This window comes from Choloepus didactylus, chromosome 9 (genome assembly GCF_015220235.1).
Source record: "Choloepus didactylus isolate mChoDid1 chromosome 9, mChoDid1.pri, whole genome shotgun sequence".
NCBI lineage: Eukaryota > Metazoa > Chordata > Mammalia > Pilosa > Megalonychidae > Choloepus > Choloepus didactylus.
Window position 1 is genome coordinate 94,086,164 of NC_051315.1, and position 24,941 is coordinate 94,111,104.

The 24,941-nt window shown below is 45.4% G+C and overlaps 1 protein-coding gene across 1 annotated transcript; it reads left to right on the forward strand.

The window, feature by feature from the left end:
• The first annotated feature begins 20,200 nt into the window (after positions 1-20,200).
• Positions 20,201-24,921, forward strand: FZD7 (frizzled class receptor 7). Its single transcript, XM_037848778.1, has one exon. The coding sequence runs from the start codon at positions 20,979-20,981 to the stop codon at positions 22,701-22,703; it is 1,725 nt and encodes a 574-aa protein (XP_037704706.1). The 5' UTR covers positions 20,201-20,978; the 3' UTR covers positions 22,704-24,921.
• Positions 24,922-24,941: the final 20 nt, after the last annotated feature.

The following is a 24,941-nucleotide window of genomic DNA, read 5'->3' on the forward strand; positions in this document are numbered from 1 at the left end:
TCAGAGCATTTCAACTCAGAGTGCAGTATTCTGAAGAAAATGTCCATTAGTTCCTGCTTTCAGGACCCCAGGGCCTGCTCTGGATCCTGTCCTCTCCAAGCCTGGATTTTCTGCTAACCCTTTAGCTCTGTGACCTACCTTCACATCCTTACAATAAGCAGCTTTTGCATGTACATCAATTAGAGTTGGTTTCTGTTGGTTACAATTAAATTATTCTACCTGCTACATGTACCTTCAGAAAAGGTCCAGGTTTTAAACAGGGATACCAGAATAGAAAGATAGACATTTTAGAGCTAAAAGAAGTCTTAGAAGTATAGCCCAACCCTTTAGTTTTGCAGACAGTCTGACCCAGGGAACTTAAGTGGCTTGACGAAGATTCTAGCACCGGTTGGTAAAAGCCAGACCTAGAAGCCAGGAGACTCGCTCCCTGTCTAGGAGTTCTTCCATTTTTTTCAGTTTCCTATCTTCAGGTCTTCTTTTCTTAGGTTATTGAATATGGTTGCTTTCATGCTACAATGGCAGAGTTGAGTAGTTGAGACAAAGACCATACATCCCACAAAGCCTAAAATATTTACTGTTAGGCCATTTACAGAAAAAGTGTGCCAACACCTGCCATAGGCAATACATAAATGAATGAGTGTGGCTGTGTTCCAATAAAACTTTATTTCTGGACACTGAAATTTGAATTTCATATAATTTTTAAATGTCTCAAAATATTCTTCTTTTGATTTTTTTGCAACCATTTAAACCATGCTTAACTCATGGACTGTACAAAAACAGGCAGCAGGCTTCATGTGGTCCACAGGCTGTGGTCTACCCATTCCTGGGTTAAGCCAGTTTGAGTTGAGGCTTCTGCTACTGGCAATGAAATATAACCTGACTTATACAATAAAATCATCCAAACATTTATTGATCATCTACTATGTGTAAGGCATACAATAAGGAATAAGATACAATCCCTACCCCCAAGGAACTCACAATCTAGTTAGAACCCCAAGGTCTCCTACAATAACAGCCACTGTTTATTGAGCACTTTGTGCCTTATTTCACTTAATCTTCATTGACAATGCTACAAGGAGTCTTCTATTATTATTTCTATTTGACGAATAAGGAAAGTGAGGCTCAGAGAGATCAAATATGTTGCCCAAGTTCACATAGCTAGCAAGCAGTAGAGCAAAGACTTCAACCCAGATTTTGTGAATCTGAAGCCTGGGGACCCAGTCATTGTGTTAAGTGAACCCTCCATAGCGTGGGTCCAATCCACACGGTGATTCCCACGGTCTACCATCTGCTCTTTCCTGGTCAGTCTCCCACAGCCAGGAGGACTCACGTGCCCCACACCTGCTCTGTGCAGCCCTCCCTCCAATGCTGCTCATCCCCCCATCCCAGCTCTTTGAACAGCTGACCATCAACTCTTAGTGACGACTCCCTCTTCTGAATCCCCACCTGATGTCTACATTACTCCTCTTGAGCTTATAGATGTTTTGATAACTTTTTCTGTGTTTGTTTTCTCTCCTCAAGCTCCCAAATGTCAGAGATGACAACTTCCCTCTGCCTCCTTGGTAACCCTTAGGGACAAGCACACGGCAGCTCAAAGTTGAAAAAACCACAGCAAAGGAATGAGATCAAAGGAGAGATGGGGAGACTAAAGAAACAATCAAGAACTAAAACTTATCACTTTATATACATGAGAAAAAAATAGAGGTACAAAAAGACTTTTGCTAAAAATGAAGCAAACACATGTGGGAAATACTTGAGGTAATAAAAGTTTTCAAAGAGGGAAAAGAAAAGAGTAAAGCAACTATAAAGAAGAGAATAGAAATAGGATAAATTGGTGTCCAAATCTGAAATAGAAATTCCTCCTCCTCCCCCCAAAAATAGAACAGAAAAGTATTTGGAGACACAATCCAGGAAAATTTCTCCAAAATCAAGGAATATTTAAATCTGCAAATTAAAAGAGCCCACTGCAAACTAGGAAAAATTGATACAGAACCATCTATAAGACTACAAGAATAAAGAAAGAATTCTTCAAGCATCCAAGCAGAAAACTTATGAGCCTACAAGGGGGAAATGTTTCGACTGGCTTCACCCTTCCAAATAGCAACATTCAATGGCAGAAGAAAATGGAATAATGTCTATAAGGTTCTGAGGAGAACAAAAGATGACCCAAGAATATTACACTCAGCAAGAGGCCATTCATGTACAGAGAGGTAACAGTCAGATATTCTCAAATAAGAAAAAAATCCAAGGAATACAGGAGCGCCAATGAGTCCTTCTGCAAGGAGAAAAGGGTGGGACTGTGGGGAGCTTCTTGACAATGAAATATAGCCAATCAAGAGATTAATCAAATTAAAGAACTAGAAATACAAAAGTCTTTATAAAAGGATGACAGGTAAACATTTAATCCAATGAAGTGCAGAATGAGGAATTCCTTTTGAGAAATAAATGGTTGCAAATCAGAATGTAGACATTATAAACCCAACAAATTTAGAAGAACAGAAGTATCAAGTGTTTGGAAACAGGAAGAAGCATGAGAAGGCTAAATCATCTCACCCCCCAGCAGGAAGTGAGTCAAAACCACCCACCCAACCTTTTAATTGACTTTCATCATTTATTATTTTTTCTTAACCTTGGAGTGAACTTTTAGAAACCAATATGTTTTGTAATTCAGAAACTAATATTTGAAGTTCATCAATTTTAACTGAGCTTCCTTTCTTCTAAGTTCAGGTAAAACCAAACCTTGTGTTTTTAATTATTTTTAAAAGCATGCACAACATGGTCCTTTTACTATATGATTTTTTTCCTGTCCTCTATACATCCACCCATCCTATCTGGATATAGGCATAAAAGAAGAAGTCTAGAAAGATATTTACCAAGTATTATTCACTGGTTACCTCTGGATGGTAAAAGTAACAACTGATCTTATTATGGATTCACCAGGTGTTAGGCATAAAGGACACAAAATACTAAGTATTTTTATCCTCATAAGATTCCTAAGGGGTAGGTACTATCATCACCCCCATTTTACAGGTGAGGAGACTGAGGGGTGGGGATGCTTCCCAAGGTTACACTGACAATAAGTGGGAGAGCTAAGAGTCAAACCAGAAACTCAAGCTCAGAGTCTGAGCTAGACCACTACTAAACAGGTAGGTTATGGGTCATTTGTTACTTGGTTATGGGTCATTTGGTACTTTCCTTGTACTTTGAATTTTTAATTAATAATCATGTATCATTAAGAAATAAAAAGTCATTACCAAAAAATAAAAGAGCCTCTAATTGAAAAACAGGATGAATACTCCCAGGTTATTACACTATGCAACAGAGCAGAGCCTAAAAATCCTCAGCTCCCCTGACTAAGCTAGGCAGACTCCTTGGAGGAGGTTGGGGCATGATGGTGGTGTCAAATGATTAACTCCTAATGTCCAGTGCAGGCTTTGAAAAAAACAGGTGGTCTGAAACTATAATGGTGATCACTGCAATGGGGTGACTCGAGAGTCAAAACAGCATACCTGTGATTTATTGGCTTTGAGCAGCTTAGCTGGAGGAAAAAAAGGGATCACCTCTGTGAAAGAAGAAAACGTGCAATGAAACAAGAGGTCAAGAAGTCCCAGGAGTAAGCAATCACACGTCCAGATTACTGTATCTTTGAACAATTTGCTGGACTGACACGGCTTCATTTTAAATGACATAACTTAACCAGAGTGATATATTCTGCCACGCAAGTGCTATCTAATAAGGGTGGGAAGCATCTCTTGGGTGGGTGGGAGGAACAGCTGTTTGGGTCACCTGGGAATGGCGTCCACATACAAATCCCATCTCTTTGACAACGATTCTAAAGTCCCCGGGTCACTCTCACTCACCCGCAAATTAATGACTAAAGGGGAGAAGGAGAGGAAATGCCTAGCTCCAGAAACAGCGAGAGAAAAACTGAGAGAGGGACAGAGCAAGTTAATAAATAAAACAAGAGCCTGAAGGGAAGAGCTGCTTTGTCAGAATATAAATATTTCCCTTCCCCTTTTATCTTTAATGTAGTGTGAGAAGCTTATTAAAGGGAAATGCATCTCTGTCCCTGGAGCCCTTGCACAAGCCTTGCAGGGAGCTGCCTGCAGAACGGGCTTGCCTAGCCCCACGCTTATAAACTCTTCCCTGCTGGAAGTGAGCAATAAAGAAGGGCTGGGAGAAGAAAGGGAAGCCATTGTGGCCATTAGGATCCTTATCTTGATGGGCCTGGTGTCACGTTATGTTAATCACGGGGAGATGCTGAGAGACCGAAGAAGTGGAATGCCTGTCTGCTCAAAGGCTTGGCCTGAGAATCCAAGGGAAGCTGACGTTGCTAGACTTTTACTCCGCTCCATTAGAGAGAACAATATCCAGATTTAGACAAAGAGGAATTTGTCTCCAAGAGTAAGACCAATAAAAGCTGATGGGGCGGGGGGGTGGAGGGGACTAGGCTGGGGAGATCTTGTGACCGTTCTTCCAAGGAGCCCTCGGTGACTGCACATCTCTTATCTCCGAGAAGACAGCCAGCGTGGGCAGTTCCAGAACCAGCCTTCCAGAACGCAGAGCCACCACTTGGCAACAAAATCCTATTCCAACAGCACAGAAGATTGTTGCCCTCCACATCTCCTTCCTAAAAGCCCTAAAAGGGGGATGGGGCATTTAGTGCCTGCATACCAATTCAGGCTAGCCAGGAGATCATAGACCCTTGCATTTGGTAGGTCCCAGGTAAGTCTGAATGGGTGTCAGCAGGGACTGTGCTGACCTTTGTTTACCACTGTATCTGCAGGGCCAAGGACAGGGCCTGGCACAGAGAATTTTGGAGGGATGAACAAGCACATGCACTTGGACACAATGATGTATCTCTTTTGTTTGCCATCTTTACTGACTCTCTACAGGATTTCCAGTTCTGATCAGGATTTAGGTTTTGCCAAGATGGGAGCTGTCACATTTTTTCTTACCCTTAGATATGTTCAGCCATGTGGTTACAGAAGGATAAGCCATCCATCCATAGGTGCCATAGTCTAACCAAAGGCTGGAATGGAGAGTGGGGATGGGGATGGGGATGGGGATGGAGGGGTAGGAATTTAAAAATGGCTGCCAGAAGGTGCTTTTCCTTCATTTCTCTAGGTTGAGCTTTCCGGGGGGGCTGGCTCTAATTGCTTTACTACTATGGGCATCCCACAACATCCCCATGCATTTTTGTATCTACAATATAATTAATGGAAAGGACAGAAGCAAAAAAAAAAAAAAAAAAATCCACATTTCTGGTTCTCTTGCATGCCCAGATCAAGGTGTTCATTTATCTCCTTGCATTTAGCAAGGTTTTGCTGACATTTCAAACCCATCAGTTACCACTAAATCATTCCTGCTGCAGAACCTACTTTGCATGCCCATCCAGATTCTCCAGCCCCCTTGTTTTGATGTCTCTTTGGGTCTCATCCTCACTAATTTTGTGTGTCTGGTTCCCTTTCCCACTGACCCCCATCTAGGCTGGAATAAAGACTCAGCTACAAATCAGAGAGCTCCAGTCCCTGCTATGCCACTTTCACGACCAACTGCATCTTACAGCAATGTCTATGTTACAGATACTGTATGATTCAGGGATGCTGAGCCATTCTTAGCAGGTCCGTGGGGAATTCCTTGCCCACCATTCTAAACATTGCCTAGGAGCTATTTACAATATCCAGTTGAAAAATTCCACCTCCTACATAAGCCCAGTCCAGCCTCCCCACTCAGCATCAGCCATTTGGGGACCTGGAACCTTGAGACGGCCTATTTCCAGTGTTCCCACAAATTGTTCAAAGGGGGAGGCATGGGGGAGCGGGAGTTGTGTGGAAAAGGGATTAAATGTGTACAGTGAAGATCAATGGGAGCCTTGGGGAGGCAGATTTCAGTTTGATATAATGAAGGACTTTCTAATAACTAAAGTGGGTCAAATAATGGAATGGGGACCCCTTAAAGATAGCCCTATCTCCCTGGAGTTCAGGCAGAGGCTAGAGCTCTCTAGCCAGGCCTGCACATGATGGCTGGGTAGTATCATCCAGTGGTGGGCGCCCTGATTTTGGAGCCAGACTGTTTGCATTTGAATCCCATCCCTAATATTTGACAGCTGTATAATCTTGGGCAAGTTATTTAGCCTCTCTAAGTCTCCATTTCTGCAATGAAAAAATTGCAGATAAAAACACATTAGACTTTCTGGGCAATTGTGAGGGCTTTTGTTTTGTTTTGTTTGTCAAAAGAGCCCAGTGTTTAAATAATAATATATAGTTCTAAGCCTTTGGGTGCTCAAAGCCCTTACGATTTATAGAAATCATAAAAGAGAGGCCACCATTTTTTCACAAGCTACAACATAAAACAGCATTTTTGTATTTAATCATCAATTTATATACATACATATACACAAACTTTAGTGTTTAAAGCTGTCAAAAATTGTGATGAGGAAATTATTTTAAACCAACTTATTAAACTGCATAGGATAACGAAAGGTGGAAAACAACAACTCATTTATTCAAAAAATATTTATTAAGCACCCATCTAGTGCAAAGACTCTTGGAAAATACAAATATGGCTTAGATGCAGAATGTTACCTCCCCAGAGTTGCCGTTAAGCAAATAACTGCTTTTGACCCTTCCATTTGCAAAAGCGGGCAGTGTTCCACGGGCTATGTAAATCTAAAATGCTCTGTAGGGCATTTTGAATTTGTTTGTATTCCAAATGAAATGGGCAGGATGATCACATAAAGCAAATTTGACATGGTGAAAAATATACCATTAAGACTTAATTTTTTTTCCCTGTTTTCTATTAGAAGTTCAGCTTCTCCAAGAATTGTGATCCTGTTGATAAACTCTATGGCCATATTGCCTAGGAATGAAAAAGGCATTTTTTTTCATTTGTGCCTAGCACAGTTCCTGGTTCTGAACTTTCACAAAAAGGTGAAAATAGACACAGGATGCCCAACATGTCTTTCTCCTATGAGCTGCAGGCATACCAATTTGGAAAAGACAGCTTTCTCTCTAACACTCCTATGATCTATAACTTTCAAATATACATCTTTTCAGCTAATTAGTTCAATGGAAATATTCAGATGGAGGCATGACTTTACTCAGGGCCTGAGCATAGAGGATGATGTTAGCCCCCATCTGCCTAGACCTAACTGCCTCTTTAAATCATTAAAGAGCAATAATAATTACCTTTTACTGAGCATTTACAACATGCCAGCACTAAGTTCACTGTGTTATCTCGTTTTCGTTTGATCTTCACAATCCCTTGAGGCAGGTGTTATTGTCACCATTTTACAGATGAAGAAACTGAGGCCCAGAGACATCAAGTAACTTGTCCAAAGTCACATAACCAATAAAGCAACAGAACAAGGATTCACATCCACAAAACCGGTGCTTTCAACCATTACTCTCAAACTACATCTCCAACCAAAAAGGAGAGGAGTCCCCACTATCTCAAAATGAAGAGCTTTAATGGAAAACGGCGTCTCACTCCTAGCAATATGGGAAATGTGTGATGGAAACCGAGGGAGGCATAGCATCCTGTACACGGTACAGTGCTCCAGGAGTCCATGAATATCGTGGTCTTGTGACATCTCTTGGACAGCTGGCTCCAGGAGAGGTGGATAGAAGTGTGTCCTCCCAAAGGCTTCCAAAGAAAACTCAAGCTCGCCCTGTCTGCTTGCTTTCTGGGGGCTTTCTCCAGGCCAGACATACTTAGGTGTTTAAATGGTGCGTGCTGTTAGGAACAAGCTAAAAGTCTTCTTTTTCTTTTTTCCTTCCCACAAGTCTTTTGCTTCAAAGCAAAACTGGAGTCAAAGTCCAGTTCTTTTACTTATGTGACCTTGGCCTTCCCTATATCTCAGTTTTCCCGTCTATAAAATGGGTTGAATAAATAGCAGCCACCCCAAAGGGCTGCTGTGAAGATACAAAGAGATGGGACAGGTTAAGGGCTTAGCATAATGCCTGACCATGGTTAAGTGCTCAATAAATGTTAGCTGTTAATAAAAATAGTAATGATGCCACTAATACCAGGTACTGGGGTCAGCCTGCCAACCTGGCCTTAACTGTTCAGCTAAGATTTGTCAGGACAGCACCAACCCTGGTGGGAAGCCACAGCAAGGCCAGCTTGGTCCTCAAAACTAGGGCTTTAAAATAACTGGGTAATCCCTTGTAGCCATGGACCAGCTTTATACATTTTAAGTTAGGGGAAGAGGAGGAGTGAAGTTTCACAGGCAAACCAAAGCCCCTTCTGCTAGAGTGAGAAGTCTGTTGCTTCTTTTGTTTATCTCTTCTCTAAATGTTTCCTCTCCCGCCTCCTGGGCTGTTTGCGAAACCCCTCCGTTTTGGTAGCTGCTCTTCACAAGTCTGCTGGAGGCCACAGGAACAGGCCAACAGCCCATTCCCCAGTTGAAGCAGCCAGCGGGTAGACAGCCCCATCGCCCTCCCCTGCCGCTGTGGTCAGGCCACTCCCGACAGTGGTTTCTGCAACCCCACTCCAGTCCCTTCCTGACAAGACCCAGCTGTGGGGGTCAGCTCAGGCCGTGAACCACAAGCCCGAGCAGTTGCCAAACTCACCCGGCTTTCCCGTGTAGCTCCCTGGGTGCAAGCCAACCCCAGGCCCCCACCGAGCCAGTCACTCTGATCTTCCCTTTGGAGCTTAGACTCAAACAAGTCATTTTCAGTTGCAGGTGAGCAGGAAGCAGAGAGAATAAAGATGGGTGGTCATTGGATAAATCACAGACCCAGGAATCCAAAAATGTGGATTCTAGTTCCAGTTCTTAGGGTTTCTCAGTAGCAAAATAAAGGGAAGGAATTACTGAGCTCTGAGGTCCCTTTGGAAAAATAAATCTCCAAACCACTCTTCAACTCAGCCCCTCCTTTTAAAAATCACAGGTCAGGCTGACTCCAAACTCCCATTATGATTTTGAGAGAAACTCAGGATCCTCTCAAAGAACCAGATTCATTTGCTAATCAAGACTATAAACTCCACGAGGGTAGGGATGCATTATATTCCCAGCACCAACATACTGCTTGGCTCATGGTAGGCACTAAATAAATTTTTTTTTAAATAAATGAAGGCTGTGAGATTTTGTTACAACCTTTCAACTTAAGATGTACTTACTCATGCATTCATTTTTTCAATGAATCATTTATTGAGCACCCACTGCCCCTAGCAATGCACCCCACTGCAGTATAACTCGTTGAGATTTAAATGGACTTCTGTGACTACTTATAAACAAATTAACTGGTGACTGAGATGAGGTATTACAAGCAAGGAGAGATTCTTCAACATATTAAAAGAGAGAGTTACTTAAGAAATAAAGGGCTTCTCTGTTTCCATCCCAGAGGCTTCTGATAGCCAGTATTCTAATAAAAGTTGCTTTAACCAGCTTCACACTCTGAAAGCCAAAATTAACACCATTCAACAGAAGGCCTCAAATAAATTCAAAAGGTAAGACCCAGGCCAGGGAAGGACTTGGATTTAGTAATGAAAAGGAAATCTCACAGCCTTCTCCAGTCCCAATCCAGCTCGATCTACCCTCTCTTAACTCCCTCTTCAACCTGCCACCTCCGTTGGGGGACACCACCAGGTTACTCAACCCCTCTCCCACCCCAGCCACGCCTCCGCTCCTCCTTCAGGTAAAGCCTTTCCCAAATTAAATCACAAAGAGGAGTAGTCAGTCTGCAATGATCTGTGTTTATTTAGTAAATGGGTTGATTGCCCTCACTTGTGGAGATTAAGGGTTAGTTTTCCCACGCAAAAAGAACAGATTTCTTGAAGCGCAGCCTCCGATAAGAGGCGAAAACAAAATTCAAATGCCTTCCCCCTTCCCTTTCCATCCAGTTTTGGCCTTTCCCTGGCCTCTCCTGCAAGGTAAATGCAGTCCCAAGCTTCACCGAGGGGAAGGGGTTTGGTAAACAAAGGCTTAGGAATTCTTTAGGCCCCTTTAAACTGACATCTGGCAAATTCTCAGCAAATTCTAGATCACGTAACTGTTCCTCTCCCCCCACTTTTCTAGCTTTGAAAGGCAAATGTTTTGAGGTTTGTTTTCTCTCCCATTCACAGAGTTTTTCTTCAAGTGGAGTCAAACCACTTTGTCTACACCTTAATTGAAGAGCTGGCTCTAGAGCTTAAAGTGCTATTTGTAATAATAGGGAGGGGGCAAGGAAAGGGAGAGGGGAAAGGGGACTAAGTGGAAATGTGAAAGGGAAGCATACCGATGGATAAGTGGCCCTCGAGGGAACACTCCATATCACCAGGCCGCGGCCTTACCCGCACTTGTGGGGCATGGATTGGGCGCCACTGAACCCCTGCAGTGTGGCTGGGGGTGGGCATTCAGGAGCTGGGAAGTGACTGGCTCAGCTTTGTGGGTGACTTGCACATACAACACGAAAAAGCCCCCAATGTGGGAAGTCCTGGCTGAGGTGAGGCACCTCCAAATAGAAGCACAGCCTAAAAGAGCTAGGCCAGATCAGAAGGCCCAGCTTCCTTGATTTAGGGATGGAGAAACTGAGGCCCAGAGAGGTTGACTAACTTGCCTGAGGTCATGGGCGGTGGCTAGACCAAGACACCGTGAATCTTATAACTTTCTTGGCTATAGCTGAAGCCTTTCCTGTTTGATCATCTGGAGAGAGAAATGCACCACAGCCATCTCAAAACAAATTTTCATATACTTGGGAAGACGGTTAAATGACTTCATCTATTTTTACAAGTGAAACAACCACATACTTTCACCTTGTCTTCTCATCAGCTCTTTTGGATCCTGGCTGCATATTAAACTCACTTGGGGAGGTTTTAAACAGACTCTTCGGGGGTGGGGGGTGGGGGCAGGAAGTAGGTTGTTTTTTTGTTAAATCTTCCCTGCCCATCTCCCCTTTGAGAATCACCTTCTTAACTCTTTTGGGTTACTCTTTGTCCTGGCTCCTTCGTGTCACTAAACTTAGACCATGCATCCCAAGTTTCCATTCAATTTAAAAACAATAGAGTGCACTGTTGATACATACTCAGCTTGTGGTCTGCCATGATTTTCAGGTCATTTGTCCCTAACTAGTCTTTGACCATTCTGCATCTCTGCAATTAATATTTTTTTATTTTCACAGAATTTCATCTGACGGATGAAGTGCACAATCTGATTCAACAAACGTTTTGTGAATGTCTGTCCTGTGAAAGGCAAAGGAGAAAACTAAGACATATTTCCTACTCTCAAGGACCTTTCAAATGAATGGGGAAAGGGGTCAAGAAAAACACCAAAATAACTAAAATACAAAGAGAGACTATGGTAATATCAAAAGAGCGATATAGCTGTCAAAGGCAGTGACAGAAACTGACATTTGATGAGCACCTCATAGGTGCCAGGCACCATGAGATAAATTAGGGTTGGGCTTGGCTGTGAGGCATAGGAAAATCTAAAATAATTGTTGGCCTTAACAAGACAGAATTTTATTTTACCCTTCCATTTGAGAAATCCAGAGGGAGTCAATCCTGGACTGGTAAGGTACTCCATGGTATTAGGGACCCAGGCTCCTTCTATCTTTTGTTCCTTTCCCAAGGTCACCTCATGGTCCACAATAGCCTCTTGAGCTCCAGCCTTCATGAGGAGGGAAGGAGGGTACACCCAATCCCTTTATTTTGTACTACTGCTGACTTCCGCTGGCCAGAACTTATTGGATGGCCATAAGGGAGGCTGGGAAATGGGGCCTTTATTCCTGATGGTCACATACAGGCTAAAGACTAGGGGTTCTATCACTATGGAAAAAGGAGAAAACAGATATTGAGGAACAACTAGCAGCCACACACACATTTTTGCCTCTTCTGGGCCTTTAAAGATAATTTCTATCTTACAACACTTTTGCGATCAAGTCAACTCAATGTCAGTTGCATTCCTAGGAAGTGCATTCTCAAATCCTTTATCCAGGCCACCTGAGCAAGATGAAGGTCGCTACAAGACTGAGCCTTGCAAATCAACCCTGAACAGATGCCTCTCCCAGCTTGTGCTGACCCTCTGAGGCCAGTTCACCAAATGTTCCTCAGCTTCTGCTCACCCTAGGGTCTACTCAGTATCTTTACACTCAGACTCCCCAAATGAAAGATCTGATTGGGTGGTCACCCTGTGTGCCGGTTTGGATATATTATGTCCCCCACAAAAGTCATGATCTTTTAACCCAATCTTGTTGGGTGGAAACTCTTGATTGAGTGTTTCCATGGAGATATGACCCACCCAACTGTGGGTGATACCTTTGATTGAGCTATTTCCATGGAGGTGTGGTCCTGCCCACTCAGGGTGGGTCTTGATTAGTTCACTGGAGTATTTAAGAGAGCTAAGAGCCAACACAGAAGCTAATGCTTGCTGATGCTGACACTTGGAGACGCTTGGAGATGTAAACAGAAGGATGTTTGGAGAACCAAGCAGAGAGGTAAGAGAAGCTGAGAGAGACAGAAGGCCAGAGACATTTTGGAGAAAGCCATTTTGAAATGCAACCTGGGAGCAAAGGACCAGCAGAGCCAGCCACATGCCTTCCCAGCTGACAGACACCATTGGCCTTCCTTCGGTGAAGGTACCCTCTGTTGATGCCTTAGTTTGGATACTTTTTATGGTCTTAGAACTGTAAATTTGTAACTTAATAAATTTCCATTTCTGGTATTTGCACAATGGCAGCTTTAGCAAACCAGACACCCTGTATCCAGTGGATACGTCTAGTGGGCAGAAGTCTTATGCCAGACAAACTCTTGGCTGGGTCTGGTGCTCACTTATTTTTGGTTCAACCAGCTGAGGTCAGGGTTCGTATGGTCAAGGTCAAGAATAGCAATGTCAGTCTGAGGAAATGCTGTGAAGTGGGAATAGCGGCTGTTACATTTCAAAATAGCTACTGTGAACCTGTTGAGAATCATAAATAATGTCCCAGACCCAATCCCATACCAGGCAACCAACATTTATCCAACCACCTCTCTTTCTGTTTCTCTTTCTAATGTAAACACACACACACTTCATACACACCATCCTCCTTTATGGTTCTATTTCCTTCAGTTCAAAAGTTAATCAAGTGGAGTGACAACTTTATGCAAAACTAAAGATATCCTATAAGATGTCAATAACACAATATACTGCTTTGGAATACAAGTCTGGGTCAGCAGTTCCCAAACCTGAGTAATTCAAAAGAATCACTCAGTGAGCTTTTAAAAATTAAATTTCCAAGTCCAACGCCAGAGATTCTGACTCAGCAGGTCTGAAGTGAGGGCCAGGATTGTGTAAATTTTTCTTGTTTGTTTTTACTCCCTGGGTGATTCTGATGATCAGCCAAATTTGGGACCCATTGCTCCAGGTCCCATTTTCACTATTCTAGAAGGTTCCCTGGGTGCTTTCCTCACTATTGTGAGTCCCATTCCTGCAGCTTCTCCTTCTGGCTCTCTGCTAACTGTCATGGTCTGCCAACCTGCTCTCATATGAGGGCCTAATACACCTCCAAGCTTCCCACCTGACCTCAAAGTCAGGAGCAGAGCCCCACATCTCCTAAGCTAGATCCCCACCGGTGCAGTTTTGGCAATAGGAATTAAGTTATCCCTTGGAAAATTAGTGATGAATGAACATTACCAAGTAGGTTTGAAACCTGTATAGGTATAACGTTCAAAGGGTCAACACCAATCTGGGCTTTACCCCCTGTGCCAGTTTGAATGTATTATGTCCCCCAAAACGCCATTATCTTTGATGTAATCTTGTGTGGGCAGACTTATCAGTGTTGATTAGATTGTAATTCTTTGAGTGTTTCTGTGGAGATGTGCCCCACCCAACTGTGGGTGATGACTCTGATTGGATAATTTCCATGGAGGTGTTATCCCACCCATTGAGGGTGGGTCTAAATTAAATCAAAGGAGCCTTATAAATGAGCTGACAAACAGAAGGAACTCAATGCAGCTGAGAGTGACATTTTGAAGAGGAGCTACAGCCAAGAGGGACACTTTGAAGAATGCACAGAAGATGAGAGAGGAGCTGCAGATAAGAAACAGTTTGAAGATGGCCATTGAAAGCAGACTCTTGCTCCAGAGAAGCTAAGAGAGGACAAACACCCCAAGAGCAACTAAGAGTGACATTTTTGAGGAACTGCAGCCTAGAGAGGAACATTCTGGGAGAAAGCCATTTTGAAACCAGAACTCCAGAGCAGACGCCAGCCATGTGCCTTCGCAGCTAACAGAGGTTTTCCGGATGCCAATGGCCATTCTCCAGTGAAGGTACCCAATTGTTGATGTGCTACCTTGGACACTTGATGACATTAAGACTGTAACTGTGTAATCAAATAAACCCCCTTTATAAAAGCCAGTCCATTTCTGGTGTTTTGCATTCTGGCAGCATTAGCAAACTAGAACACCCCCCAAGCCTGGAAATCCTGGAGGTTCTCTAAATTTTGAAATGGCTTTTGATCAAACCTATTAAAATTACAAAATTAGTGATGTTTACCATGAAGACATTGAGGAGTAGTGCTGTGTGAAGTGAAAAATATAGATCTGAGTTTTAGTCCAGGCTTTGTTACTGTAAAAAGGAGCTTACACTTTGCACCTCACAGGACTGTTATGAAATTAGACATATTGTACCAAAAGTACCTGGAACTGTATAAATGATTGTCATTGCATTATTAAGAGTACAACAATTTTTGATGCTCAAAATTATTTGAAGAGAACAAGTTCTGTAAATCCTGTGGTGTGCTGGAGATGCTTCTCAGGGGCTTCCAAACTCTTGAATTCAAGGACTGTTATCAATTGAAGTGTGCCCACCCCCACCCCCCCAAATATATATGTTTAAGTCCTAATGTCCTCAGAATGTGACCTTATTTGCAAATAGGGTCATTAGAGATAGAATTAGGCAACTTAAAACAAGGTCATACTGGAGTAGGTGGGCCCTTAATCCAACATATAAGGACATTTGGACACAGACGGACAGACAGGAAAATGCCATGTGACTACTGAAGCAGAGAACACCATGGATTTCCGGGAAGCCACAGCTGGGAGCCAGGAGAGGCATGGATGGATTCTTTCCTACAAACTTTAGTGGAAGTATGACCTTGCTGACACCTTGATTTCGGACTTCTACCCTCCAAACTGTGAGATAATAAATTTCTCAAATTTTGTGATACTTTGTAATGGCAGCCCTAGGAAACTAAGACAGTGACATTACGTGGGTAGCTTGACATCAGCCGTGGTGGCAGTGTTTACACCATGGAAAGCAGCAAAAGTACAGATCAGAGCTTTTTCCTTGGAGAGCTGGTTGTTAAACATTTACTAGTACACCACCATTAAAACAAAACAAAACAAAACAAGAAAAACACAACCTCAGCAAAAGGGCCAGAACCACAAAATATGCAACTAACGTGGCCTTTTATTTTCTCTTATTTGCATCTATATAACTAAACTAGGATTCTGCCCTCATCACAAAGCATTTTGTAAACATTATCCCATTAATCCTAACAACACCCTGGGAGAGCTAGGGAGGTTAAGCGACTTGCCTGAGGCATCACAGGAAATCAATGGTGAAAGCAGAATGAAACCGGTTTGTACTAACCACCTCTGCAACCCTTCCTACACATCTAATGTACAGACTGGCACTGAAGACATGGGTAGCAATTACCAACGTGCTTTTACCTCAGAATCCAAACAAACCAAAGTCTCTTTCTACAGACTTAAGGCCCAATGCCCTGTCTTTTGAGTACAGATTTGACACCTCAGAATGGTCCACCCTCTGGACCTGAAGGTTTTTTTCCAGGCTTGGTGATGGTCTTTTATTAACCAACTTCCTTCATATTTCTTTCTCTCTCTAGTCCAACAGCATGTTTGAAAAATAGTTGGCCAAAGTTAGGGTTCTGTTCTTACTCTAACAGACACAAGTAGTATCATAACCAACCAACACTGTGTTTTTATTTGTGACCTTTTCTCTGGTCTCCCCAAGGGAAGAGACCCAAGGCTTGTTTCACTCTGTGGCCTCATCTCCATCTCATTTTGGAAATGAATGAACAAATACTTGTAGTAGGCAGTCTCTGAAATGGTTTCCAATGATTCTTGCCCTCCATGGGTTTTCATGCCCTCCTACCCCTTGAGTGTGGGTAGAGCTAGTGACTGGCTTCTAATGAGTAGAATATAGCAAAAGCTAGCAAGAACCTGAGGTCTGCCAACAGCCACAAAATGAGTTTGGAAATGGATTCTGCTCCAGCTGAGCCCTGAGACAGGTGCAGCCCTGACCAACACCTTGATGCAGTCTTGTGAAAGACCCTAAGCCAGAAGACCCAGCTAAGTGCACCCAGATTCCTGACACACAAACTGTGAGATATTAAATGTTTGTTGTTTTAAGCTGTGATAAAAGAAAAACTTTTTAACAACATGAAAATTAGGATCTCACGCTTTACTGAGCAACCCATGAATTGGGCTTGCATCCTATCCAGAAAGTAGAAGGGAGCTCTGAAGGGTGGTAGAAAGGGCAGGGTTTATCTAGACAAGCTTCTACAACCAACAAAGAAGCTAGCAATAGAAATGACTCCACTGCCTAACTCAAGAGATTATCCTTATGTGGTTAATGTCAAGCCAGAGGGGCTGGGACACACAACCTAAATTGGAGTTTCTGGACTATGACTGGTTGGCCTTAGGGTTTGGGTTCTGAGAGAGCTGAGGCTCACAAAATATAGTAGCTAAGTTAAGTTTTTGGTTTACTGACATGGGGATTTGCCTGAGCAGCTCCATCTTGGGCCTATGTGCATTCTCTCACAGCTGCTAAGTTTTGGGATAGTTAGTTACAAAGCAACAGATAATTAATACAACCCTTAACCAAGAAGGGAGATGGTGGTCAGATTCAGGGACTGAATCTGCCATATAAGTCATCTCTACAGGATGGGACCAACCACACCATGTTTTCAGCATTGTCCTCTTCTTATTCAATCTAGACATTTCTAACTTTCATAACATCTGAAAGTCTTTTTCAGAGATAAGAATGTCCCCATTTTTGGAATGAACCAAGACCAAACTAAAATGAACAGAAGCCAACAGCTACCTGATAACTGGGAATTCAAGTCCTCTATTTTATGATGTACAATTTGTCTAGTTAAAAGACAGACCAAAAAGGAAGGTATGTACTAAAAGCTGCCCTTTCTGGTGTTGCATGAGTAATTTTTGCAACTGGAGTTTCTCTACAACCACAGTATTGTGGAACCACAAAGGTGGCCATTTTCAAATCTGGCCTGACATCAGCATGTAATTCAACTAGATAAACCTAGGATCTGGCCAAAATAAGCAGCATTTAAAAAACTGGAGCTAATCAATAGCATAACTTTTCTGTGGGACTGTATGTCCATGGAATGCAGAAATAAAGGCCTCTGTTGTTTTAAAGGGCAGGAACAATTGGAAGTTTTGGAGCAGACAGTTACAACATTTTCCACCCTTAGCTTTAAGATACCAGTTAGTGGTGTTGGGAGTTGGGTGTGGAAGGTAATGCTTAGGAAAGAATATTAAATTGATCCTGGACAGAATGTAAACCAGTGTTACTACATTTTCAGAGAGCCTAAAACAGGTTACTTAGCCCTCTATGTTGTATACTTTTCCTAATTTACTCCCTTTTATTACTTAGTTTCTTGAAATCATAGCATTCTGTATCTGGTAAAGCATAGAAAGCTACTGCATTCTTCTCACAAACAGCAATTTCTCATTTTTCAGAATAATTTTGGAATTTTTAAAAAATCACCTTAAAAAAAACTAAAACATTTTCCAAACACTGCCTTTGCTTCTTGGCTTTTTGCACTTAACTGCCTGGGACAGAGCAAGAGTTCTCACATCTGTGGCACTTTCCATCTGGGATGGGTTTTCTATATCTTTATGCATAGATTCTTGTAAAAATATTTCATTCCTTCCCTGTTTCCTTTTTTTAAGGGCGCTCTATTTTTTCTTTCTGAATTGTCAGCCCTATTACCTAACATTAGGGAGCCATCTGGAGCTATAACATAAGGAACAGAAGTTGTGTTTGAGACTCAGTATTTTAACCTCTTGGTTTTCATTTAATTTGATGTCAGTACTTGCTATTTCTCCCTCAATAAACAAAGATGACTTAGATCAGTGGCCTGATGAATAAGCACGAAAAGTTGATTTAGAAAAGGAGGATATCCTGAAGCTCAGAGAGAAAAAAGAATTTCCAAACCCCCATTCCCTCCACCCCCACCACACACACACACTTTAAATGACAAAGCAAAGCAGCAGCACTATCTTTAAGCAACGAGTCTCAATGCTTCCTGAGGTAAGGTAATAGGAATAATAATTTAGAGAGACGTTAAAAACAATACAAGGGAGGAATGAAAAATTTCAAAGAAAATATCACTAATCCTTCATATTACCTTGAGGCAGATACCCCAATAGGGAAAAAAAAAAAAAAATCACCAGCCCAGATGTGAGAGGGAAAGCTGAGGCCTGGGAGGGAAAAAGATGAAGACTTCCACCGCGGCCGGAAGGAGGATGCGCACAGTCTGACACCCTCCTCAGCCCAAAGCTCTCAGCCCTCTAGACGCATAAATAGGAGGAGAGTGAGAAACGACAAAGAACTGTGACGTGGAAAGATTTCCAACGAACATCAATAAGAGAAAATAAATAAGAGGAAAACAGAGGCAGTCAGTCTCCGATGGAAGAGAACCCAATTAATTGTTTTAGATATCAGAATCATTGTTTTTTTGTTTTTTGTTTTTTTTCCTTGCTGGAGAAAGATTAGAAGCAGCAGCAGCACCAGCGGCAGCAGAAGCAACAACTTCTGCAAACACTCAACCTGATCAGAAATCCCTGAGAGTTCAAGCACTGGGAACTCAGAAAGGGCTCCGCCAGGAGTGACATTAAAAAAAAAAACAACCTAGGATTTCTGTGTTTGTGTGTGTGTGTGCGGGGAGGGAGAGAGGGGGGGGGGGGAGAGACAGAGAGAGGGATTGATTTTTCATTTCTTTCTCAACATGTTATTTTCCTGCATGGGAATTCATGATAATCCTTGCTAAAGGCCCCCGGGTTTCCACCTCGTCCAGAATAACCCGAGGGAGCGCGCCCAGCGCCTAGAGCTGGGCGAAGATTCGAGAACAAAAGGACATTTGCCAATCAGAAAATGCTATGAATGAGGGTGACTCCCTTTGTGTTTTTAAAACTCCTTAATTAGTAAACGGCCCTGGTTTCTAATACTGATTAAAACTTTTCTACGCAGTTTCCAGATCAAATAATTGCTTCTGCAAGGAAAACGGGATCCCGAATGCCCACACGCCGCAGAACTAAGGAAACAAGGCAACAGAAGATGCGCTTTAAACCACACAGTGTTCTTGGGCACTCGGTCTCGGGTTACCTTTATAACCATTTACCCCACACGGTGTCTTACTTTTCGTATAACGTTGCTGAAGCCTCCCCAGCTCCCCAGACCCTGGGCCGTGCGCGCGGGCCGAGCGGCCTGGGGCCGGGGTCTTCCACGCCCCCTGCTCCCGGGCCCTCTCCCCTCGCAGGGGTCTGCACTTCCTCCCGCCTTAAGTCTGGCGGCTCCGCCCAACTCTGCTTTCTCCTCCGTGGCGGGCCCTCCTCCTTTTTACAACTGGGGGAAGGGGAGAGAGGGGCTCACGGCCTCACGCGGTCTGTTCGGGTCTGGGGAGAGAAAAGCGACCACAAGGCGCACCCCTTTCTCGCCCAGACCCGAATCCCACATTTAGGATTCGGCTACTCAAAAGACCTCACCTGACCCAGCATTTTCAGCTCGGGCAGGGCTAACGTGACTACGGGTCACGTCTCTCTTCGGCTGAAGCGCTGCGCTATTCTCAACTTCTCGCAAAAGCCTTTCCCGAATGTGCTCTTCTGCTCAGGAATGTGCATTTTAGTGTACCCGGAAGAGGAACAAATCTTTCGAGCAAATGCCCTTTCTGGTGCGCTTTCCTCCAGAGCGAATTCAGGGTACGAGCTTTTTCTAACTTTTCCCTCTCGGCCGCCTGCCCCTCCCCTCAGGAATCCGCCCAAAGCTCTGCAGACACCGCCTTCCCAGTTCCCTCGCCCGCCCCTTCCGACTTCCACCCAATGCGGAGGTCCCTACAGAGAAAACAAAGGCCGTCATTGGGCCACCCGGGGGATCAGGGGCCCGCCCCCGGAGTGGTTTGTGAATGGGGGGAGGGGAAGGGGCGGGGCGGCCCGGATCCCTACAAGCCCGACGCGTCTTTTGCGGAGTTGGACGGCTCAGAGGCGTTACTCGGCATTCTCTCCCCGAGTGCGGGCGGTGGCTGCGGGCTCCCGGACTCTAGAGCTAGATAGAGCTCGCGGGACTGGAAAGGCCGGGCCCAGGCCAAGGGGTCTCGCAGCTTCGGACATAGTGTAACTGGATTTCCAAAAGGAATTTGCTGAGCTCCTGGCTCAAAAGCACGGATCGGACTCAGAGCGACAATCAGCCGTTTGGCTGAAACTTGGGCCGGAGCTGAAGGAGTGGGGAGTGGAGAAGGAGGCGGTGGCGGGGGCGAGCAGAGCCTCGAGGCGAGGGGGCGGAGCAGTACCGCCGAAGCTGCGGCCTGGGCGAGCTGGCGGCGGCGCCCGGCAATTGCCTGGCGGGGGACGGACTTGGTGTGGGAGGCGTGCGTATTTACTCTCGCTGGGGGTCGAGAGACTTCGGCAAACTTTGAAAGGTAACCGGAGACGCTTGTTGCTTCTCGCCTTAGAGAAAGCCGCACCGTTACGTCTTGGCGGGGAGAGGAAGGCTGTTCCGCTCAGCGCCCCTGGCCCAGGCGGACGAGTTTGGGGCCCCAGAGGCCACACGAGTGCGAGGGGAGGCAGTTGCGGCGCCCCCGCGGCGCGGACATCCAGGCGGCAGCGCTCTCGCCTGCACGCTGCCCACGGCCCGGCCCCGGCGCCAGGAGGACTCTGATGCGTCGGGCGCGGCGGCGCCTCTCCGGATCCAAGCCTTTCTCTGTCGCCTAGTCGCCCTCCTCGGGCTGAGAGTGCCGCTGCTCCCGCTGCCGGAGATGCCGGGCCCCGGCACGGCCGCGTCGCGCTCGCCCCTGGGCTTGTGCGCCCTGGTGCTGGCGCTGGTGGGCGTGCTGCCCGCGGGCGCCGGGGCGCAACCGTACCACGGCGAGAAGGGTATCTCGGTGCCAGACCACGGCTTCTGCCAGCCCATCTCCATCCCTCTGTGCACGGATATCGCCTACAACCAGACCATACTACCCAACCTGCTGGGCCACACGAACCAAGAGGACGCGGGCCTTGAGGTGCACCAGTTCTACCCTCTGGTGAAGGTGCAGTGCTCGCCCGAGCTGCGCTTCTTCCTGTGCTCCATGTACGCGCCCGTGTGCACTGTGCTGGAGCAGGCCATCCCGCCGTGTCGCTCTTTGTGCGAGCGCGCCCGCCAGGGCTGCGAGGCACTCATGAACAAGTTCGGCTTCCAGTGGCCTGAGCGGCTGCGCTGCGAAAACTTCCCGGTGCACGGCGCCGGTGAGATCTGCGTGGGCCAGAACACGTCCGACGGCTCCGGAGGCCCCGGCGGCGGCCCCACCGCCTACCCCACCGCGCCCTACCTACCGGACCTGCCCTTCACTGCGCTGCCCCCGGGGGCCGCAGACGGCAGGGACCGCTCGGCTTTCCCCTTCTCGTGCCCCCGTCAACTCAAGGTGCCCCCCTATCTGGGCTACCGCTTCCTGGGCGAGCGCGACTGCGGCGCCCCATGCGAGCCGGGCCGCGCTAACGGCCTCATGTACTTTAAGGAGGAGGAGAGGCGCTTCGCCCGCCTCTGGGTGGGCGTGTGGTCGGTGCTGTGCTGCGCCTCGACGCTCTTCACCGTGCTCACCTACCTGGTGGACATGCGGCGCTTCAGCTATCCTGAGCGGCCCATCATCTTTCTGTCGGGCTGCTACTTCATGGTGGCCGTGGCGCACGTGGCTGGCTTCTTGCTGGAGGACCGCGCTGTGTGCGTGGAGCGCTTCTCGGACGACGGCTACCGCACGGTGGCGCAGGGCACCAAGAAGGAGGGCTGCACCATCCTCTTCATGGTGCTCTACTTCTTCGGCATGGCCAGCTCTATCTGGTGGGTCATCCTGTCGCTCACCTGGTTCCTGGCGGCCGGCATGAAGTGGGGCCATGAGGCCATCGAGGCCAACTCGCAGTACTTCCACCTGGCCGCGTGGGCTGTGCCCGCCGTCAAGACCATCACCATCCTGGCCATGGGCCAGGTGGACGGGGACCTGCTCAGCGGGGTGTGCTACGTGGGCCTGTCGAGCGTAGACGCGCTGCGGGGCTTCGTGCTGGCGCCCCTGTTCGTCTACCTCTTCATCGGCACGTCCTTCCTGCTGGCGGGCTTCGTGTCTCTCTTCCGCATCCGCACCATCATGAAGCACGACGGCACCAAGACGGAGAAACTGGAGAAGCTCATGGTGCGCATCGGCGTCTTCAGCGTGCTCTACACGGTGCCCGCCACCATCGTGCTGGCCTGCTACTTCTACGAGCAGGCCTTCCGCGAGCATTGGGAGCGCACCTGGCTCCTGCAGACCTGCAAGAGCTACGCCGTGCCCTGTCCGCCCGGCCACTTCCCGCCCATGAGCCCCGACTTCACCGTCTTCATGATCAAGTACCTGATGACCATGATCGTGGGCATCACCACCGGCTTCTGGATCTGGTCGGGCAAGACCCTGCAGTCGTGGCGCCGCTTCTACCATAGATTCAGCCACAGCAGCAAGGGGGAGACTGCGGTATGAGCCCCGGCAGCTCCCGGAATGGGGGCCCCCGCATCCCTTTGCAGGGGGAGAGACGCGGTAGGGAAACAACTAATGTGTGTGGAGAGGGGAGTGTTTTTGTAACCTCCCACGCTCCGCTGAGTAGTGACCTGGAAGGGAGAAGTTTGCAGATTTGAGGTGAGCGGTGGGTTTGGAAAGGAGGCCTGGGTGAAAAGACTTCCGGCAAAGACTTGCAGAATAATGATAGTAACGATAGTGATAATCAGTAAGGGACGGGCAGACTTGGGCCTGTCGAGGAAATTGAGACCAGCAGAGACTGCCGTGCTTTCTTCCCGGCCCAGGGGTTGAACTGGGGCTATGAGCGATTCCTCTGCTGCAAGGGAAGTGGCCTGTCTCCACTCCTGTGACGCCCGGGGGAAAGGTACAGCGCCGTTTGCGGCGGCCACTTTGTTGGGGAGAGGGAGGACTCCCTGCGGTGTCCTTGTCAAACGGTGGTCAAACCATAATCTCTTTTCACTGGGGCCAAACTGGAGCCCAGATGGGTTAATTTCCAGGGTCAGACACTACAGTCCTCCCCTACCCCCTCCGGCCTGTTTTCCCTCCTCTTCTCCTTTCAAGTCTTATAAAATAAGCATTTGGAAGTCTTGGGAGACATGCTCCTAGAATCCTAATGCGAAGATGCAAAAGAAATGACGATATCATTTTGAGATGAGGCAAAGGAGACGAGTAGGAGGAATTTCTGCTGCTTTTTAATTTTGTGGGAAGGCAGGAGAAAGAAAGAAGGGTGTTGTGTTTGGTTTAATATCCTGAAAAGAAGTGATGACTTGTTGCTTTTTCGAAACAGGAACGCATTTTTCCCCTTGTCTTTGTTGTAAGAGACAAAAGAGGAAACAAAAGTGTCTCCCTTTGGAAAGGCATAACTGTGAAAGACAGCAACTCTTACAGGCAAAGTAGCGCGAATCTGAGGTTTCCCTTTGGTTGTTAATTTGGTTGAGGTAAACATTCCTTTTTAAGGAAAAGTGGAGGGCAGCGTGCTTTCGTGCCCAGTTCAGTCAGAGGTTTTGACTTGGCTAAAGGAAACTCAAGGGGTTTCGTTGTTGTGTTTGTTTTAAATAAATTTAATTCAGAACACATGATCCAACAGTCTTGGTTGCTTAACATGTTCAGGGAAATCTCTCCATTTTTTTTTCTTTTTTATGGCTGTATTTAGGGTTGTTTTTTCTATTTTTTCTCCAATTTGAATCCTTCAAAAGAAAAGAAAAAGCATAATGGCTTCAGCTTCATAATAAAGTAAAAAAAAAAAGTAAAAAACCATTTTGTCCTGTTTTCTTAATTTCATAAATCTGTTATAAAACATCTTGTGTATACTGACCCTGTCTTTGTGTGTTTGGGTAAGGAGGTGTTCTACAGAGATAGTAGTGAATGAAGAGGAAAGTTCCAACCATGGGCCCCATTTTTTAAGGAAACTCATTAAAAGAAGGTAAACTTTAAAGTAATTCTGGAATTCTTTGAAATGTGCTGGATGATTTAAATTTATTAATCTTAAATCATGTACTTTTTTTCTGTAATAAAACTCTTGATTCTTTCGTATAATGGTCTAAAGCTGAGCAAAGAATTATAGGAGCTAACCTTTACTCCCCCTTTGACACTATCCTGTTGTAACACTATCCTGTTTCTCAGAATAGTTTTAAAATGCCAATCATAGAAGGTACTGAGGGGAGTACAAGTTACTTTATATATGTAATGTTCAGTTGAGTGGAGCTGCTTTTATATTAAAGTTAAAATTGACATTGTGTTTCTTTAACCTCCCAAATTGTCTCATCTCTCTGATTTTTTGAACTCCCGCTACACAGGTTTTGGCCTCTTTTGTGTTATATCTTAAGTGCATGTGAAAATTGTAAAATAGAGACAAGTGCAGTATGTATATTTTGTAAATCTCCCATTTTTGTAAGAAAATATATATTGTATTTATACATTTTTACTTTGGATTTTGTTTTGTTTTGCCTTTAAAGGTCTACAGTGAAGCCCCACTTTATTACATGTACAGAACACAAATAAATTTTTTTAAAATACAATTGTTTATTTAATCTGCTGTTTTTATACATTGTTAAGCCAAAGAGCAGAACCTTGTGTTAAGGAAAGAAAGTATAGAGGGACCCCATTGGGTGTGTCACCCATTGGGGGAGGATGTATGTATTATTGAGGTCTTTTTTTCTTCTGCCTTTTAAAATACAGTGTAATGAATGCCTTACTGTCCTC

Excerpts from the sequence above, each read along its gene's own strand:
- FZD7 (XM_037848778.1), top strand. The coding sequence starts at position 20,979 with ATGCCGGGCCCCGGCACGGCCGCGTCGCGCTCGCCCCTGGGCTTGTGC.